Below are 20729 nucleotides of genomic sequence, written 5' to 3' on the forward strand. Positions count from 1 at the left end.
TGAGACTGTTAGTCTTAGAAACATACTTATTAGCATGAATGTTGGCTAAAACTTGGGGAGTCATGCTCCTGTAGATTATATTTGGAGAAGAGATATTGAAATACATAAATGATCTGGGAGATAATGGATATTGCTATACATAATTCATGGGAAAATGTTTGCCTATGTCTTAAACTTAAATCATCATTTCTAAAAGTGCATATGTTCACCAAATCTATTAATTTGAATATGGAATACATATTTTTTAAACTTGTGAAAATGCTAAAAAATAGTTGTCATAAAAGTTAAGTTTTCACCTCTTATCTTGAATACTAGATTTTTGTGTATCCCCCAAAATCAATCTCAAATATTGACTTTTCATGATCTAAGTAACAGAATGAAAATTAAAATAAATTAGTTATCTTGACTTTTTCAAATAACCAGGTCTGTTGTTTTAAAACAATACGAGGTCACTAACCGTGAATATTTTTCTGTATGAAATTCTTCAGTGAGTTCAGTCGTATAGAGCTGTTTTGCCTGAAAAAAAGCCCTTTTGCTAAGTTTTTGCATATATTTTGGCATCAAATTTCAACATAACAAAAACACAAAGTTAATGTTTATATTAGCTGATTCTTAACGTTTGAAATAACTGAATAGAAAAGTAAAAATGAACAGAGGCAGAGTAGGAAAATTAAGAGGAAGATAAGTATTAATAAAGAAGAAAGAACAGGGCTTTAGATTATTGCCTTGAAACCACATGGTCAGATGTTAGACTACTTTTTAAAAACTATTTTTTTCTATTAATATAACCTGCAGAGCCATACATAAAACCCTCTGTTTAGAGATGACTATCAATCTGACTTACCCAGTTACTAATTCTTTGCTTTTCTTTATATTTTTATCATTATTATATGTATCCCTAGTAATATAGATTAGTTTTGCCTGTGTTTTAAAATTCTATCTAAATGTAATCATACTGTATGAATTTTTGCTTTTTGCCCAACCCTAAGAGATTAGAGGCATCTACGTTCTTGTGTGTCTTTATAGTCTGCTCCCATCTAGTGTGGTACAGTATTTCCTTGTGTCAGTGTATCACAGTCTATTTATCCATCCCATCGTTAATAAGCATTTTGATTATTTTCAGTTTAAGACATTTAAAATAAATATTTCTGTGAACACCCTGGGGCACTTTTCCTGAAACATATAAACGTGTGTATCTCTACTGACATCTCACCGAGGAAGAAGTTTCTGCTCTTGGATAATATGTAATTAGTCAACTTTAATAAATAATGTCTCCCTGTGTTCTACTGTGCTATATTAATTTCTACTCCCAACAGTGGTCGGAGTTTCTGTGACTCCATATCCTCACTAACACTTGCAACTCTCAGAATTGACTTATTTTTAACCAATCTGATACGTATGTATAGGTATCCTGTTGTGGTTTTAGTCTGCCTTTGCCTTATCACTAATGAGTATTGAATACCTTATGAAATGTTTATCAACCGTGTAAAGGCTTATTGAAATCTTTGGCCATTTTTCTGTTGAATTTTCTACCATTTTCTCACTGATTTGTATGTATATTTTATATATTCTGAACAAGAGCCTTCTTCTGGTTATATATCTTACAAGTATCCTGTGAGGCTTGCCTTTTTGCTATTGTAATAATATATCCTTTTTTCCTCCAATTTTGATGTTACTTTTTATTTTGTGTGAATATATTTTACCAACAGGCTACTGACTGGAATATTCCATCTAGAACATAAAACATTCACTCTGCTCCATTTCTCAAACATTCATTTATTCCTCTCACATACATTTTTTTATTCTGATAAACCCCCCCACACACACATACACACACACAAACACACACATAACATGACATTGACCCTCTTAACAAATTTTTGGGTAAACAGTACAATGTTCAATGTTGAGTAAGGACAATGTTGTGCAGCAGATCTCTAAAACTTTTTTTTATCTTTCATGACTAAAATTTTATTCCCAGAACAGCAGCTCCTCATTTTTTCCTTTCCCATGCCCCTGGCAACCACCATTCTACTCTCAATGAGTTTGACGACACTGGACACTTAATACCTGTGTAATCGTGCAGTATTTGTCCTTCTATGACTGGCTCATTCACTTAGCATATGTCTTAGAGTTTCATCCACATTGTAGCATATGACAGGATTTCTTTCACTTTCTAATACTGACTAATATTCCATGGTATTCATATACCACATTTTTTCCAACTTTATTGCAGTATTATTGACATACAGCATATTTAAGGGGTACAATGTGATGATCTGATACATGTATATATTGCAAAATGATTACCACAATAAGGTTAGTTAACACCTCCACCCACTCACGTAATTACCTTTTTATGGTGATAGTATTTAAGACCTACTCTCTTCACAACTTTCAAATATATAATACAATACTGTTAATTATAGTCACCATGATACACATTAGGTCCCCAAAACATATTCATCTAATGGATAGAAGCTTATACGCTTTGACCATCACCCCCATTTCTGCCCCCACTTCCAAGCCTCTGGTAATCACCACTCTACTCTCTATTTCTACAAGCACAGAATTTTTAGATTCCACATATAAGTGAGAATAGAACAGTATTTGTCTTTCTCTGACTTACTTCACTTAGCGTAATGCCCTCCAGGTCCATCCATGTTGTCACAAAAGGCAAGATTTCCTTCTCTTTTATGGCTCAATATTATTCCTGTGTATGTGTGCAAGTGTGTGAGTTTGAGCATCACATTTCCTTTATCCATTAATCCATCAATGGTTAGGTTATTTCCATGTCTAGGCAATTGTAAATAATACTACAATAAACATGGGAGTACTTGTATCTCAACATACTGATTTCATTTCCTTCAGGTGTATACCCAGGATTGGGATTGCTGCATCACATGGTAGTTAAATATTTTTAATTTTTTGAGGAAACGCCGTTCTGTTTTCCATAGTGGCTACACTGATTTACATTCCTACCAACAGTGCAAAATGATTCCCTTTTCTCCACATCTTTGACAGGACTTGTTATTTTCTGCTTTTTCAAAATCTAAACAGGGGTGAGAAGATGTCTCATTGTGGTCTGATTCGCGTTTCCTTGATGATGAGTGATGTTGAGCATCTTTTCACACACCTGCTGGCTATTTGTATGTCTTCTTTGGAAAAATGTCTGTTCAAGTCCTTCACCCATTTTTTAATTGGACTGTTCGTATTTTGCTACTGAGTTGGGTAACTTCCTTATATATTCTGGACATAAATTGCTTATCAATCAGATGGATGGTTTAAAAATATTTTCTCCCACTTCATAGGTTGCCTTTTCATTTTGCAGATTGTGTCTTTCTTGTGCCAAAGCTTGTTAGTTTAATGTAGTTCCATTTGTTTATTTTTGCATTTGCTCCTTCCATTTTTGATGTCATATCCCAAAAAATCATTGACAAGACGGTATCAAGGAAATTTCTCCTGTTTTCTTCTCATAGTTGTACAATGTGTGGTCTTACATTTAAGTCTTTAATCCATTTCAATCAGTATATAAGCAATGCTTGTATTTTGACTGCTTGCTGGCCATTACCCTCAAAAAATATATTGAAGATTCTCTGAGGCCTTAGAATGGCTGTTTTTCCCTTCCAAAAGGGTTTGCATTTGCATCTTCCTGGTACCTAGGGGACTTTGCAGTCCTGGACAACTTCAGATTAAGTTCAAGTCCTAAGGGTCCCTGGCCAGCCTACTTATGGTACAAATTTGAGAAAGGATTCTTCTGGACCTTCCCAGAAAAGGTCTGCTTTTCTTTTCTCTCTTTCTTCATTCCACAGGCACCAAGATCTCTCAGCAGTTCCCAATGTTTGTGGAGGTAGGAGAAGAAAGTGTAAATCAGGTTCATTCATACCTAAGGATGTCATCCTTGGGGCTCTAGCTCAGAGGAAGAATTCTTCTGAAAAATTCTCCACTTTGACTTCCCTCTGGACATGAAACAGACATGGAACCAGGGCTCAGATGGTTGTGGCATGAATAAGTGCCTTCTGGATAAAGATAGTCTTGATGCTTCAATATTCTGTTTAATCCTGCAGTTACAGGATCTTATCCAAAAGCTGGCCAGGGAAGGCCCACTAACTTTTCAGCTCATGAATAATTTTTTAAATTGCTGCACACACACATCCACACATTCACACATACATATATATACATTTTACCTAGCATATTTTATTGTCTTCAGTGGGAGGCTTAATCTGAGTTGCCCAGTTTACCATTAACAGAAACAAGACTTAGATGGTATCTTTTATCAAGATGGTTGGTCAAGCAAATAATTTTCCAGTTCTGTTGATCTTGTTTGTTTAGTTGTTTATTTTTAGGTTGGTTGGTGGGCATTTTTTCCTGTGCCGTAATTCTTCTTTGCACACGGTACCCCAACTTGCTTTACCCTTCCCACGCTGTCTTTTCCTGATCTAACTCATCCTTCAAGATAGTCCAGAAATCATCTTAGAAAGTCTTAGCCCATTCCATTCCCAAACAGTCCGACTTGGTGCCCCGCATGCTCTTCATAGCAGACAGAGAAAATACATTTAACAACCTAAGTATTGGGGGAGTACTAACCAATCCGACTAGACACGCAGGCTAATGGAAACAGATGCCAGCTGTAAACAACCAGTACCAGCGTGCACTGAGTAAATATTAGCTGTGCTTGAAGTGTGCACTACAATAAGGCAGAAAACATGCACACACTATCATAGCATGCTGTTCAATAATTTACTGTTTACATATCTCCTCTGGTGATTTGTCACACCATTATAGACAGGGAGCAATCACCCTGGAATCTTTTGTTGCATGGATTCTTGGTGCAAAGAAAGCCCCAATAAATATTTTGTAATTAAGTTAAAGAAAATCTTTATTGAGCGAACTTCCTATTCCTTCACAGCTTTAACCACTGGAAGTTTGTAAACAATGAATTCACTTCATTCATCCTATTGTAACACCTCTGCTGAACTTTTGAACAAATCCTGGAATCAAGAGTTTGCTTATCAAACACTCAGCGTGGTGGATACAGCCATCCTCCCTTCCATGATTGGGATTATCTGCTCAGCGGGGCTGGTTGGCAACATCCTCATTGTATTCACGATAATAAGGTAAGGACTTCTTATTCTTTCCCGTAGTTTAGGGACATTCTATACTCTCTAAATGAGTCCTCTCCCACCATAGTATTTTCCTGCCTGAAATCAGGTTTTGGAAACATTTGCTTAAGATAATTCAGAATGTTTAAATACACACAAGACAAGGCATTCATATGTGCGTTTGTGAAGTTTCCCTTTTAACTTCTAAAATTAATTTGGCCATTGAAAATCTGGTACAGATGGCATAAATTGAAGATGGTGTGTGTTTTCCATGTCAGTCCTCAGGCATCCCTCCATTTCTTTCAGGTCCAGGAGAAAAACAATCCCTGACATTTATATCTGCAACCTGGCTGTGGCTGACCTGGTCCACATCATTGGAATGCCGTTTCTGATTCACCAGTGGGCCCGAGGAGGAGAATGGGTTTTTGGGGGGCCTCTCTGCACCATCATCACATCCCTGGATACCTGCAACCAGTTTGCCTGCAGTGCCATCATGACTGTAATGAGTGTGGACAGGTAAGTGAAGAGATTGGAATATCTTAACGGAATCCAAAGGTTCCTGTATTTCCCCAGGGTCATCCCCACTAAAGCAACATCAGTGCTGGTTTATTAGAAAAAAATTCCCCCTCATTTGCCTGCTTCATTGTAGTACAGATCAATTAATATTTTTCCAACTTTCACAGAGGTCAGTTTTTTTAGTGGAAAACTTAAAGCACTAAAATCTCCTTTTTCCCAATCATTTTTTATCTCGGTTTTATGTACAACTGACAGCAAGAAAAAAATACCACAAAATCATGAAATGTTGGAAACCAGAATGAATGCCCCCTCCCCATCATTCTTGCAGTAAGGAAGCTGAGGTCCTGAGAAGTGAGGGGACTTGCTAAAGGCACATAGAAAGCCAGTGGCAGAGCTGAGAACAGAGGTAGGTCTCCTCACTCCCTGTGCAGGGCCACTCTGGAAAGTTCAATGTCTCACACACCCTTGTTATCATCTAGTGGCTTTAAGGGATCAGCGGAGTAGTGGCTCCCATGCAGCTGTAAAGAGATGTGGGAGGACAAGGAAGACCATATCTTACACTCATCATTACTGTTGCTGAGTCCAAGCTCATACTGCTCACCATGCAGCAGGTCAATAAATCAAGAGACAAGGTGCTGGGGAAAGGAATAGCAGACTTTGTTCAGAAATCCAGCAAACCAAGAAGATAGTGGGCTATTGTCCCAGAGAACCATCTTGTCTGAGTTAGAATTCAGGCTTCTTTTATACTAAAAAGGGGAGGGAGTAAAGTCAAACATTTCCTGTTTCCGGTAAGCCTCCATAGAGGATGTGTTCATTTCTGCCTGCCTGCAGTCATTCACAGGTGGGCCTGGTCAGTATGTTTCCTGTGAGCTAAACAAAGGTATTTTAGCTTAATGCTCATTACCTGGGAGGCAGGATTCCCAGAAATGGGCCATTATGTATAATCTAAGTTTATAGGCAACAGCCCTTTATTGATTAACAAGCAATAGATACAAAGGTTAAAGTAAAGTAAACAGATCTAATATAGAGTCAGATCTGTTCTTCCCTATTACATTATGATTGGTTAACATATATGCTGCCATTTTACATCATTAGAAATTTGTTGGACTGTGTCCTGGAACATGCCATCACCAGATTCACCAACCACATAACCTAATGTTACTTGAGGAGATGATGGCAATAGTGAGTGCGTATGCGGCTGGTGAGTGGTGGAACCCACAGACCCAGGCTGTCCAACTCTAGAGACTGCAAGTACCTAGGATTCTTGCAGGTACTTCGCTGGGAAGCATGCGAGCTAGAGTGCACCCTGCAGCATCCCAGTGCCCAGACCTCCACACCAGGTCTTAGCAGCCTCCCCCTACAGAAACAAGCCCCGAAGACCACAGTAATCAGCACCACAGCAATGTGCTGTCTTGGAGAGCAGTCCATTTAATATCTCCATCCACCTTCTTCTCACCCCAACCCCAACCAGCACACTTGGTTCTCCTTGTTCTGATCTACTTTTTCTTTCTCCTTTGCTTCAAATATATTACATAATTTAATTTACTTTGTGTATGGAGGTATGTGTGTGTTATTTATTGTCTAGCTTTCACTGCCCCTCAAATGTAAATTCTACAAAGCCAGGGTCTTTGATCACTTTAGTACATCCCAAGTGTCTGTGTAACAGTGCTTGGCACATGGCTGCTCAAAAACCACTGATGAATGAATGAATAAATGAATGTGTGTCATGAGGGCTGTGTTAAATTTCCCTGAGTCCATCTAGGACTCCTCCCTGAGTTCTGCTTTTGCCTTTTACCCTTCCAAGTGGGCCTTTGGGATTGGGAATTGATGAGCAGTTCTTCAAATGGATAAACAAAGGAATAGCAGGATTCATATAAATCATTCACTGGGTCATTAGTACTCAGGTATGAATAATGATGCTAATGTTTAATGCATTTTTTATATCCTACTGCTTTTCTGCAAAAGAATTCTCAAGATATGTAGAATGTACTTCTCAATTTATCATTAATAACATATTTTTTTAATCCATGTACTGGGTAGGTAGATCTGGTTAGTTCAGCTGATGACACCAGTGCTGAAGGTATCTGGAGTAAAACCAGGGTTCCAACACCAGGGCCAGGGCCCTGTGCAGGTCAGACCCACAGCAGACGTACAGTTCTCACCAGGCGTGAGCCCATCCTCAGAAAAATAAAAAGCTCCTTCATACCGTGTACATACCATGAAGGCAGGAGAGTAATGGCTTTTTCTTTAAAGAAGGGAAATGACACCTCTTCTGAAAACCTCTTCCTGCAAATAAACTGAAAGCATATCGTTTGCCTTAGAACAAAACCTTTCCCAATGTTCACAGGTTTTTTTCAGAGTGGGTGTATGTGCATGTATAGTGTGGGTTTTTTAAATCTTACGGACACAGAATGCTAAAGTTTTGCTTTAGAATTAAGACGCTCAGGCTTATCCTTCTCCCTGCCCGTGCTTTAAAGGATCACATGACCAGAGACAAATAAAGATTTTGTAAAACTGAACCTTCTCTTCCCACCACCTTGGCATTGCTTGCAGCTCCAACTCTACCAAATTCATTAAAATTCAACAAAATCTACAATTTTGTAAGACAAGAATGGACTTTTCTTTGTTAGGCCAAAAGTAAATATCAGTGTGCCGTCAGTATGCCTTACCGCTTATACATTTAAGTCACTTTAACTCTCAATTTAACAGATCATAAATTTCAAGTGTTTCCTGTAACTCTTTCATTTTTCCTTCCCTGATTAGTTAATAACTGCAAGTGTGTGGAATAGTTTAATAGTAGGTTCCTACCTCCAAAGCAGTATAAAAAAATTTGTAAACATCCAAAATATTAAAAATATTTCCCTCTAGGTAAAAGCTACATAGACTTTCATTAGTGGTCACTTTTTTAAGTAAGTTTGCTAGAACAAGAGTCAGTAAGTTGGAGCCAAAATTCCCTATTCATTCATTTAACAAATATTTACTGAGCAGGGACCATATGCCAGGTATACAGCAGCATTAAACTAATCGCCAAGCCTCCTGCTTCATGGAGCTTCCACTCCGGGGTGTAGACAGACAGAAAGTGAAGAGCCCTACAGGTAAACGTGTTTTCACACAGCGATACACACCAGGAAGGAAGAGCTCCCTGACAATCCGCATTTATGGTCATGGGTCCCTGTACAGAGTGAGTGATCAAGGGGATCACTGGGAGGGGTTGGGAGGGAGACCTAAATGGGGACTCAGAGCAAGAGCAGGAGGAAGGGGAGGCTGAGCCTGTGCAGCGGAGGGTAGAACAGCACGTGCCTGGCCCTGAAAGAGGACAGAGATAAAAAGAAGGCCAGAGAGAGACTGGCACACGCTTCAGCCTCAGTGACAGTAGGGCCAGGTGGAGAAAGACCTTGAGATTCACGGTGAGAATTCTGAATTTTATCTGAAAGGCAAGGAAAAGCCACTGAAGGGTTTTCAGCTGAGGGGATATGATTGGAGACGATTCTCTAACCGACTGATGCCACAACTCCAACATCTTAAATCCCAGACAGAATGATAGCTGAGGTACAGTCACTAACCTCATTCCCTTCCTCAGCAGGGAGGGAAGGGGGCCTTCTCTCCTTAGGGCCAGGTAATGCAGGTGCGGTGTGCAGGGCGGCGGCCGAGGCACCCAGGGCCACAAGCCTGGCCCTGCATGCCGAAGGGCCCCTTAACTGAGTGCAAAATGTCCTGCTCCTTGTGTAAAATTGAAAGACAAAGGGAACAGGGAACTTTTCACTTTCATAAACCTTCACTAAGTAGCTCTACAAAAACTTGGAGAAAATTAAAGGACCGTTGACCATATTTTGCACTTATTCAGTGTCTACTAATGCCACATTCCACCACCCTACACCCCAGCGAAACTCTGCTTTCTCAAACACCCTCCTGTGGATCTGAGCTCCCTTTTTCATGCTTTAGTTTTCAGCTGGCTATGAAAAATTCTTCTTGGATTTGCTGGAGGGCCAAATATATTTGATATGTCAAGATTTCAAGTTTGATTAATGATCATCGTTTTTTTTCTGGATCAGAATGAAAAAAAAGGAAAAGGAAAAAGAAAACCCCTTCCCCATGAAATTAGTCCATTTCCCCCCTCCAGCCTGCAGCCGAAGTTCCCTGAGGAGTCTGCATTGTCTGTACTCGTTACGTTTGTTTATCCTCACTGTGATGTCTGTGAAGTGAACCTCCAAGAGCCTGGGGACTTGGCTGTATGACCATCCGAGCAAAACGTCTGTCCCCAGGTGCCTGAACCTCTTCCTGCTGGGGATTCTTCCACAGCTAGTTAACTCTTCTCCTTCCTGTCCTACATCATCAGCACACCCCCACTTCCCATCCTGCATCAGTACACCCTACTCCCCATCCTGCATCAGTAAACCCTACTTCCCATCCTGCATCAGCACACCCTACCTCCCATCCTGCATCAGTACAACCTACCTCCTGTCCTGCATCAGTACAACCTACTTCCCATGTTACACCAGTACACCCCACTTCCTGTCCTGTGTCAGTACACCCCACTTCCTGTCCTGCATCGGTACAACCTACTTCCCATGTTACACCAGTACATCATACTTCCTGTGCTGAATCAGTACACCCTACTTCCTGGGCTACATCGATACACCCTACTGGGAAGAGGACCACCCCTCCTGGAGGAAATCCTCATTCAGAGACAGTTTTTCAGAGCCTCGTGTACAAGGGAAGCACCTTTGTAAAGAAAAAGTTTACATGGCAGAATTTTATGATTTTCAGTGTCTTCACGGAAGTCACAGTTGTATTAGTGAGTGGTTTATTCAGACTTACAGGGTCAAGAATTGTTCTCTCTACAGGTTCCAGCCAGCTCTTCAAAAATATAACTTTCTCTCACCCTGGTAGAGGTGTGCTTCAGGGAGGATAATAATACTAATAATTTACTCTTGTTGTGAACCTTTCATCCTTGGAGCTCAGTGCTTTTATTGATTCTTCCCAAACCCTTCTTAACTGGCTTTGCAGGTACTTGGCTCTCGTCCAACCATTTCGACTGATGAGTTGGAGAACAAGGTACAAGACCATCTGCATCAATTTGGGCCTTTGGGCAGCTTCCTTTATTATGGCATTGCCTGTCTGGGTCTACTCGAAGGTCATCAAATTTAAAGACGGCGTTGAGAGTTGTGCTTTTGATTTAACATCCCCTGACGATGTACTCTGGTAGGTTGTTAAAACTTAAGAAAAATAGAGTTGAATTAAGTTGTGAAGTGCTTCATGCTCCTTGTCAACACGTGAGCAGCTGTGCAGAGGGTCCTCGGGGAGCCTCTTCGGGGCAATCTCCCCTCTTAGTTCTCTGCTTCCCACCATTGAGTTGATAGTTTGATTTTAAGGAGAGGGTAATCTTTAGAAAAAGATTTTGAGTTTTATCATGTAACCTCTGTGGCTGGAAATATATTTAAATATGGATTTTAAAGATCCGTGGCAGCCAGACTCAACGGGAACACAGCAACCAAGGGAGGGGCGGACTTTACAGAAGTGTCTAGGAGATGCTGAGACTCAAACCTTATCAATATGCAGCTGGAGTTTGGTTGTGTCCCCCAAAAATTTGTCCTACCTGCAGTACTTGTGAATAGGACCTTATGTAGAAATAGAGTCTTTGCAGATAGAATCAAATTAAGATAAAATCTTACTGGATTAGAGTGGCCCCTAAATCCAGTGATTGGTTCCTGATAAGGAGGGGGAGATTTGAAGGCACACACAGACAGGGTGCATGTGAAGACAGAGGTAGAGAGGGGGGTGATATGTCTGTAAGCCAAGGAATACCGAGGACTGCCAGAAACCACCAGAGGCGAGGAGAGGGGCCTGGAGCAGGTGCTCCCTCCCCCAAACCTCAAAAAAGAACCAACCCTGCCAACCCCTTCATTTCAGACTTTCAGCTTCCAAAACTGCGAGACAATAACTTTCTGTTATCTTAAACCATCCAGTTTATGGTAATTTGTTACAGAAACTCTGGGAAGCTAATACAGCAAGGAATGTGGGCATTTCTTACATTTGAATTTGAAAAGAAAATTAAGCCAAAATTTTTCTGATTGAAACTTTGAACAAAGCAGTGGAATCACTGACTAAAATTTTTCCGTCACCTCCTAAGGGCCAGATACTGTGCTGGGTGCTTTTTACATACATTCTGGCAAGTCAGTCTGGCAGATTCCTTTTCCCCATTCCACCACTTGTTCAATAGATGAATCATTTCTGCATCAGAGAGACACAGCCCAAGAGGGACAGAGGTAGAGACCCAGCCAAGCCACAAATCCAGCAACAAAAATCTCCAGAGGAGTGCAACATTGATACCATTGATTCTGTACTTGCTGTTCCTCACACCAGCATTGGCTCCACTCACAGACAAAAGCATCACCCATCTAAAGGTGAAATATTTAATCACTGTGGCTGATAGGATTAACCTGAGTCCCACACTGTCTAAAAGGAGGGCAAGACCTGGGGCTCGCTGTACAGTTACATGACTTTGGCCTGTGTCAAATAAACAAAGACTAACTATTTTGCACCAACAGCTATTTATGCTATTTTCGATTGGTTATTGTAAGGGATATTCTATTTCAGCCTCTGTTGTTCCTCCCAGAATTAAGTCCTTGCAGTGAATTGGGATTGGAACTAGTGTGTCGCGTTTAGAGTTCTCTTGGTCCTGGGGCTCCCTCTCTGCCACCCTGTCTGCACCCACCCAATCCCAGGCTCCTCTCTTCCAGGACAACAGGGTTCTGCCAGGAAGGACACCTGCAGTCTGTGCAGAAACAGAATTGGCTCACCCAAGAAATCCCCCTGGCAGAGAACCAAGGAAAAGACCAGCTGATTTGATAACTGGTCCTCCTCCGTGCCTGCTGAGAGGCCATCCTGAGCCTTGGTTACAAGCGTGGGCTCTGGAGCTTGAGTGCCTGTCTGGGTTCAAATCTCACCTCTGCCACTTACTAGCTTAGTAACCCTGGGCAAGCCACTGACCCCTCTGTGCCTTAGTTCCCTCCCCTGTAATGGGAAGATACTAATGGCATTTTTACTCATGGAGTTGCACAAATTCAGTGGGTTAAAATATGTAAAACACCCTGAACAGGGGCTCCCATACAATAAATGGTCCCTCGGTTGCCTGTTGTTGTTAATAACACTAAATACAATGGTAATAATAAGCATCCTCACCCATTTCCCACTCGGGAGTGTTGGCTACTGAGAAGGGTTGGTGAGAGAAGCCATCGTCAGTGAACAATGGAAAGCACAACTTCTCCATGTGGAAGCACCCAAAGATCCTCATCTTCCCCCAAACGCTTTTATTCTGAGCCCTGAAAAATCAGAGAATCATACACGGTAAAAGCTGGTTCTGAGCGTCGTGAGTGTAACAGTCATGGTTTCTCTCTCTCTCATTTTACAGGTATACTCTATATTTGACGATAACAACTTTCTTTTTCCCTTTGCCCTTGATTTTGGTGTGCTACATTTTAATTTTATGCTATACTTGGGAGATGTATCAACAGAATAAGGAGTCCGGATGGTAAGTGTGTGCCGTGTTTTGCTTTATTTGTTGAAAGAACAATTCAGAGATCTAAGACATCTACAACAGAAGCTTAGGTGACAATCACTTGAAACATGCCACGCTCAGACATATGGGCATTAACCTCCATATATGACATTTTCTGGGGAAAAAACGACATGTTCTGAAGCAGCTATTTGAGGATCTATCAGTGATAAATATTGTAATCACTGATGTAATGGGTTCATAAAAATGTAAACAGAAATCAAGATTCTATTTAAAGAATAATTTTGTACTTGCCACCAGCAATATCATTTAAATATTTTATTTGTGCATTTTGCAGAGCTGTGTACAAATTTAAATATCCTAGATGTTGTGTATAATTTATAACCTTTTCATTTTGGTGGGGGTTTTTTTTAGCATAGAGGAGCAGGATGTCATTACTATTTGTTCACTTAGGACAAGGTTAATTGATACTAAATCAAAGCAAAGACTTAACCTAAAGACAATAAACTTAGGAAGGAAAAAAGATATTTGTCTCTAAATACTGTATAATATCACTCATATATGGAATCTAAGAAATACAACAAACTAGAGAATGTAACAAAAAAGAAGCAGACTTACAGATACAGAGAACAAACTAGTGGTTACCAGTGGGGAGCGGGAAGGAGAGTGGGGCAGGATAGAGGTAGGAGATTAAGAGACACAAACTACTATGTATAAAATAAATAAGATACAAGAATATATAGTACAACACATGGAATATAGCCAATATTTTATAATAACTATAAATGGAAATAGCCTTTAAAAATTATGAATCACTATATTGTACACCTGTAATTTGTATAATATTGTATAGCAACTATACACCACTAAAAGAAAATAAATATTTGTCTCTAAAATTATATGAATAAATCTAAATTATTTTATACTAGAAATGTATATATCAAGTTGCTCAAATGAGTCAGTGATCATATAACATGTTAGGTTAAAAATCATTATTCCAACTGGTCTTTAGAATAGATCATTGTATTTCTTTTGAAAAGACAAGGTTGCTGGATTTCCCCCCACACTGTGGGGAACAGTTGTGAACAATTTTACCACTATTAGTCAAAATTCATAGCAAACTCTGGTATTAAAGGTTTAGGTGGTCATTTGGTTTGTGACATTTTTCCTCACTTCTTTAAATTCTTTGGAAATATCACATTATTAAAGAGTAGTCTATTTAGAATGGGAAAGGGAAGCAGCCACAGTTACAGGGGGAAAAAATAGCTTCTAAATGTATCACAGGGAGCTGACTTGATGAGAAGGGTGAAATGGAATCATACTGAGACATTGATAGCTAGAGAGGATGCTTGAGCCCTTTTAAAACAGTTCTCCAAATCTGCTCACTTTGCTCCCAACGCTTTTCTCAGAAATGCTAATAGCATCTTATGGAACAAAGTTCATACTTTCCAGTCACCCTCAAAATGCAACGACATAGAGGAATTATGGTGCCTACTTTGATGAACTACAGAGGAATTATTATCTTAGAATGATCTTCATCTGCCATGCCTTTTAAAATATTATTCCCCAGGCTTATTGATCTGCTCCAGTGATGTCCCAGGGAAATTTCTATTAAATGTCTAAATATGATATAACATGATAAAATTTGGGGATTTTAAGTATTTTGATTTTAGAATAATTTTAAATTTACAAAGAAGTTGCACAAATAGTACAGAGTGCCCATAAACTCCTCACCCAGTTTCCCCATCATCTTACCTTACCATGATGCATTTGTCAAAACAAAGAAAATGGCATTGGTACATGCTATTAACTAAACTCTACCCTATACTGGACTTCACCAGTTTTTCCATCAAAGTCCTCTTTCTGCTCCAGGATTTAATCCAGAGGATCACATTGCATTTAGTTGACATATCTCCCCAGTCTCCTCTGGTCTGGGACAGTTTCTCACTCTTTCCTTGTTTTCCATCACTTTGACAGTTTTAAGTACGTAAGGAGTACTGGTCAGATATCCTGCAGAATGTCCCCCAGTCTGGGTTGGTCTGATGTTGTATCACAATTAGACTCTAGTTACATGTTTCAGGAAAAACATATATTCACAGCATTTCAGGGAGTGCATGATAACTGCACGACAGCTCTGTTGATGTTAATCTTGATCACTTGTTTACGGTAGTGTCTGACAGACTTCTCCACTTTTACTATTTATCTCTTTCTCTGATGACTTTGGAAAAGAGTCACCAAGCCCACCCTCAAGGGGGGAAGAGAATTAAGCTCTGTCTCCTGGGGAGGGGAGTATCTACATATATTATTTGGAATTTTTCTAAAGATTTGTCTCTTCTCCCTCATTTTATCCAATCTTTTATATTAGCATAGATTCATGTATATTTATTTGCTACTCTGGATGATAATTCAATACTATGTTACTTATTTTTGTTTTTTAAAATGCTCCAGCTTTGGAAAATTTGGGAAATTTTTAACAGGAATAAAAAGAATACGTTCACAGTGCTCTGAATAAGTAAGGATAAAAATGAGCTTCATATTTCACTGCGTAGCCCTTAAGAGCTGTCCAAAAAGTTCTGGGAAGTCATTGCCCTCGAATTTCTATGGTTGTTTATTTTCTGTCTCTCCAACCGTTTCCTCTACAGCTACAATCCCAGTGCTCCGAGGCAGAGAGTGATGAAGCTGACAAAGATGGTGCTGGTGCTGGTGGCAGTCTTTATCCTCAGCGCGGCCCCCTATCACGTGATACAGCTGGTGAACTTACAGATGGAGCAGCCCACACTGGCTTTCTACGTGGGCTATTACCTCTCCATCTGTCTCAGCTATGCCAGCAGCAGCATCAACCCTTTTCTCTACATCCTGCTGAGTGGAAATTTCCGGAAACGCCTGCCTCGAGTGCAAAGGAGAGTGACTGCGAACAAAGTCAATAATATGGAAAACACCTTGAAACAGAGCTTTTAAGAGAGTCTATGGCTCTTGTCTGTGTTAATAGTGTTATTAGAAAGGGCAGGTTTAGAGCAGGGTTGTATAGCTCAAGTGGTAAAGTGCATGCTTAGCATGTATGAGGTCCTGGGTTCAATCCCCAGTACCTCCATTAAAGTAAATAAGTAAATAAACCTAATTACCTCCCCCCAAAACAAATGTAAATTTTTTTAAAAAAATAAAGGGCAGGTGTGATGTGCTCATATCCATCCTTCTTGTGTCCTTGTGACTCTGGGACAGTAGTGTAACCATTCAAATACAGGGCATTTAATATGCTAACTTTGGTGAAATGTGAAATGTTTGTCTGGATGGGCACTAAGCAGTGGAACAGTCTAAGAGAACCAGACTCCGTGGTTGTGGTTGTTAGTTCAGCATGTTATAAACTAGCCACTGATGAAAATGACCATCCGTGACCATCGATTCAAAACTCACCAAGAAATTTGACCTTGCTGTCCACACTGTGGCCTCACTGTAACAGTGCCCTTGAGGTTCCTAAGAGGGGACCACCGTGCAATGAGATCTGAAGTTTAGCTGTTTTATTTTTATCTACAAAAATGTCCATTTCATCTGGTCTAATCTAATGCTGTCAATAATCAGCTCCACCTGTTAGCATGACAGTTACCATGTACTGAAGATACACAACATGTAAGATCACATGTAACAAGCCTATGAGGTAAATACTGCCTCAGTCTACTGAGGCTCAGAAAGGTTAAGTGATAGTTCTCACTCTGCACAGCTACATCAGAGCCAGGATGAAATCCAGGTCTGCCTGTCCCTACCTTTTCACTGCATCACCTTGGCAACCTGTACCTGTCATACTAGAGATAGCCAATAACTGGGGTTTGTTGTTGTTGTTGTTTTGCTTTCTCCTACACCCCTACGAGAAAAGAACTAAAATCTGAAAGAAATTAGTTCGTGTTCTTAAAACAGTCAGTTTAAGCAAATTCTTTTGCATTTAGCTTTGTTTTCCTCCCTACAAATGATAGAAACTAGCACCTGCGTCTTAATAATAGTATTCTTCAGGATGTTAAGCACACTTAGACACATTCTCTTTAGGTGACAGTATATATTGTTGTTCAGGGGAACAGAGTGTAATTAGCTCAGTTTCATAGATGTTCATTATGCCTATCTTTTCCTTGTTTTGGCTTGCATAAAACATGCACTTTGATATAGTAAAGAAAAATGCTTTTAAAGCCTATATTCTCAACAAAGGTAAATATTCCATTTGTGAATGAATCTGCAAACCCACCTCCTACATCTAAACACATAAAACCACTTGCTTCATAGGCATCTGAAACTGATTTTTAATCAGTAATCAGTCTTTTATATAGAAGAGTCACAGTGATCAGGTTTTTAACAACCTGATCTCCATTTTTATATCTCAACTGTCAAGACAAATGACTTTTAACCCAATATATTTGGTTCTAGATCTTTTAGAGAACTTTTTGGAACAAGGTAATATCAAAATGCATATTGGGATAAAAGGTTATATAAACAACTTGAAAATTACAAACAGGTGACATCTGAGATATTTTAGGTTTTTTAAATTTTTTTATTGCAGTATAGTCAGTTTACAATGTTGTGTCAATTTATGGTGTGCAGCATAATGCTTCAGTCATCGTTGAACATACATATATTCGTTTTCATATTCTTTTTCTTTATAGGTTACTAAGATATTGAATATAGTTCCCTGAGCTATACAGAAGAAACTTCTTGTTTATTTTATATATAGTAGCTAGTATCTGCAAATCTTGAACTTCCAATTAAAATCCCTTCCTACCTCATTTCCCCTCTGGCAACCATAAGTTTCTTCTCTATGTCTGCACATATCTTTCTGTTTTGTAAATAAGTTCATCTGTGCCTTTTTTTTAGATTCCACATAAGAGTGATATCATATGGTATTTTCTTTGTCTTTCTGGCTTACTTCACTTAGAATGACAATCTCCAGGTCCATCCACATTGCTGCAAATGGCATTGTTTTATTCTTTTTTATGGCTGAGTAGTATTCCATTGTATACTGCAACTTCTTTATCCAGCCATCTGTCAATGTACATTTAGGTAGTTTCCATGCCTTAGCTATTGTAAATATTGCTGCTATCAACAGTGGGGTGCATGTTATCTTTTTGAATTAGAATTCCCTCTGGATATATGCCCAGGAGTAGAATTTCTGGATCATATGGTAACTCTATTTTTAGTTTTTAAAGGAATCTCCATACTGTTTTCCATAATGGCTGCACAAAACTACTTTCCCACCAACAGTGTAAGAGGGTTCCCTTTTCTCCTCACCCTCTCTAGCATTTATCATTTGTGGGCTTTTTATGATGACCGTTCTGACTGGTGTGAGGTGATACCTCATTATAGTTTTGATATGCATTTCTCTGATAATTAGTGATATTGAGCATTTTTTAATGTGCCTATTGTGCTGAATTCTCTTATCAGCTCTAGTAGTTTTTGTGGGGATCTTTAGGGTTTTCTATATATAGTATCATGTCATCCACATTTAGTGACAATTTTACCTCTTCTCTTCCAATTTGAATCCCTTTCATTTCTTTTTATTGTTTGATTGCTATGGCTAAGACTTCCAATGCTATATAGAATAGAAGTGGTGAGAGTGGGCATCATTGTCTTGTTCCAGATTTTAGTGGGAAGTTTTTCAATTTTTCACTGTTAAGTATTATACTAGCTGTGGGTTTGTCATAAATAGTTTTTATTATGTTGAGATATGTTCCCTCTATATCCATCTTCATAAGAGTTTTTATCATAAATGGGTGTTGAATTTTATCAAATGCTCTTTTTTTCATCAGTTGAGATGATGATGTGATTTTTGTCCTTTCTTTTGTTGATGTGGTGTATTACATTGATTAATTTGTGTATGCTGAGCCATCCTTGTGTTCCTGGGATGAATTCAACTTGATCATAGCATATGATCTTTTTTATGTTTGTTGGAGTCTGTTTGCTAATATTTTTTTGAGGATTTTGCATCTATGTTCATCAACAATATTGGCCTGTAATTTTCCCTTTTGGTAGTGTCTTTGTCTGGTTTTGGTATCAGGGTGATGGTGGCTTCATAAAATGAGTTTGGGAGTCTTCCCTCCTATTCAGTATTTTGGAAGAGTTTGAGAAGGATTGGTATTCATTCCTCTTTGTATGTTTGATAGTGTTCCCTGGTGAAGCCATCTGCTCCTGGACTTTTGTTTGCAGGGAGGTTTTTTATTGCTGATTCTATTTCATTTCTAGTGATCAGTCTACTCCAATTATATATTTCTTATTGATTCAGTTTTGGTGAACTGTATGTTTCTAGAAACTTGTCCATATCTTCTAGGTCATCCAATTTGTTGCCATATATTCTCTTATGGCTTTTTGTATTTCTATGGTGTTGGTTGTAATTTTTCCATTTTCATTTCTTTTGTGTGTGTGTGTGTGTGTGTGTGTGTGTGTGTGTGTCTTCTCTCTTTTCTTCTTGGTGAGAAGGTCTGGAGAGCTACACACAGAGGCTGGATGCTCTTTTATAATTTTGATCAAAACCTGTGTCATGGCTACAATTCCAGGGCCCTTCTATCTCACTTTTCTAAGGTGCAACAGTCAGGGTTCAGTGAATAATCCTGACATCTGATGATCCAACATGATGGGTCATAAACAGATGTTATTATTTGATAATTGAAGAGCAGTTGAAGAGTTTACCTCTGTTGTCTTTTTTCAATGCAGAAGATATGATTTTAAAGATTTAAATGGTTTTAAACCAACAGACATTTTCTAATAACATTTCCAATAGACCTCAAATAATTCCAGTATATAAATTGGTCAATGAATTATTTAAATCTGTATTTATTAAGAGTTGTAAAAAAAATTCATTTAATTGAAGTACGAAAGAAAAAGGGTGACTATTAAATTTTTGTGCCTTTATATAGCTTCTCTATGCATAAGCATATATATGCAGATTTGCAAAGGTGGTTTGACAGAGATTCTCTATGTGTTTTGTATTTTTGCTCATGATATGTGTACATATTTACTTTCAAGAGATGTTAATGATTAGTTTCACATATCTAATTAATACTTGGGTATTTGTCATTATGTAAAATCATAACTGTGTCCTTCCTCTATCTTATTCAACTTTAGGTGACTCATCAAAATTTTGATTGATTAATATAAATCAATGAATAAAAATTGCTTGTATATTAATTTATTCCTGGCTTGTAGCTTCTATTCTTAAGGTTTTCTTACATTAAAAAAAAAAAAAAGATTTCGTATTTCCTTAATATAGTTTCTCCTCAACTAAGAATAAAGATTTCAGAATTAGTAAAATGTGTCCCAAATACGGCTAATAGTCTAAAGGTACTCATCATACCAGATTCTCAGAAATCTAGGCACTTGTGTTACACCTGAAGTCCCAGGAATTACCACTTTTAAAAGGTATGATGTCCCAGGGATCATGGAAACTTGGGCCTGAAAGATATTTTAGAGATTCTACGTTTCTAACAAGTTTGCAGATGATATCAGTGCTGTTGGTCCATAGACCACACATTGAACTGCAAGGGGTTATGTCCCATGAAAACACAAAAGAGGAGAGAGACAGGAGGAAGTTTCCAAAATTAAAGTTGGTTATGCAGACTGAG

General features: G+C 38.8%; 1 protein-coding gene across 1 annotated transcript; it reads left to right on the forward strand.

Annotated features, from left to right (window-relative positions):
• Window positions 1-4938: 4938 nt before the first annotated feature.
• On the forward strand, window positions 4939-16095 carry MCHR2 (melanin concentrating hormone receptor 2). The gene is made up of 5 exons (XM_006186408.2): window positions 4939-5120; window positions 5412-5621; window positions 10629-10823; window positions 13033-13152; window positions 15780-16095. The coding sequence occupies exons 1-5, from the start codon at window positions 4939-4941 to the stop codon at window positions 16093-16095; spliced, it is 1023 nt and encodes a 340-aa protein (XP_006186470.1).
• Window positions 16096-20729: the final 4634 nt, after the last annotated feature.

The sequence above is a fragment of the Camelus ferus genome, unplaced genomic scaffold (assembly GCF_009834535.1).
Source record: "Camelus ferus isolate YT-003-E unplaced genomic scaffold, BCGSAC_Cfer_1.0 contig298, whole genome shotgun sequence".
NCBI classification, from domain to species: domain Eukaryota; kingdom Metazoa; phylum Chordata; class Mammalia; order Artiodactyla; family Camelidae; genus Camelus; species Camelus ferus.

What these genes read in the sequence shown, in the direction of transcription:
- MCHR2 (XM_006186408.2), top strand. Translation starts at nt 4,939, where the DNA reads ATGAATTCACTTCATTCATCCTATTGTAACACCTCTGCTGAACTTTTG. An exon ending in ATTGTATTCACGATAATAAG is followed by an intron (nt 5,121 to 5,411) that starts GTAAGGACTTCT and finishes CATTTCTTTCAG; the next exon opens with GTCCAGGAGAAAAACAATCC. An exon ending in CAGAATAAGGAGTCCGGATG is followed by an intron (nt 13,153 to 15,779) that starts GTAAGTGTGTGC and finishes TTTCCTCTACAG; the next exon opens with CTACAATCCCAGTGCTCCGA.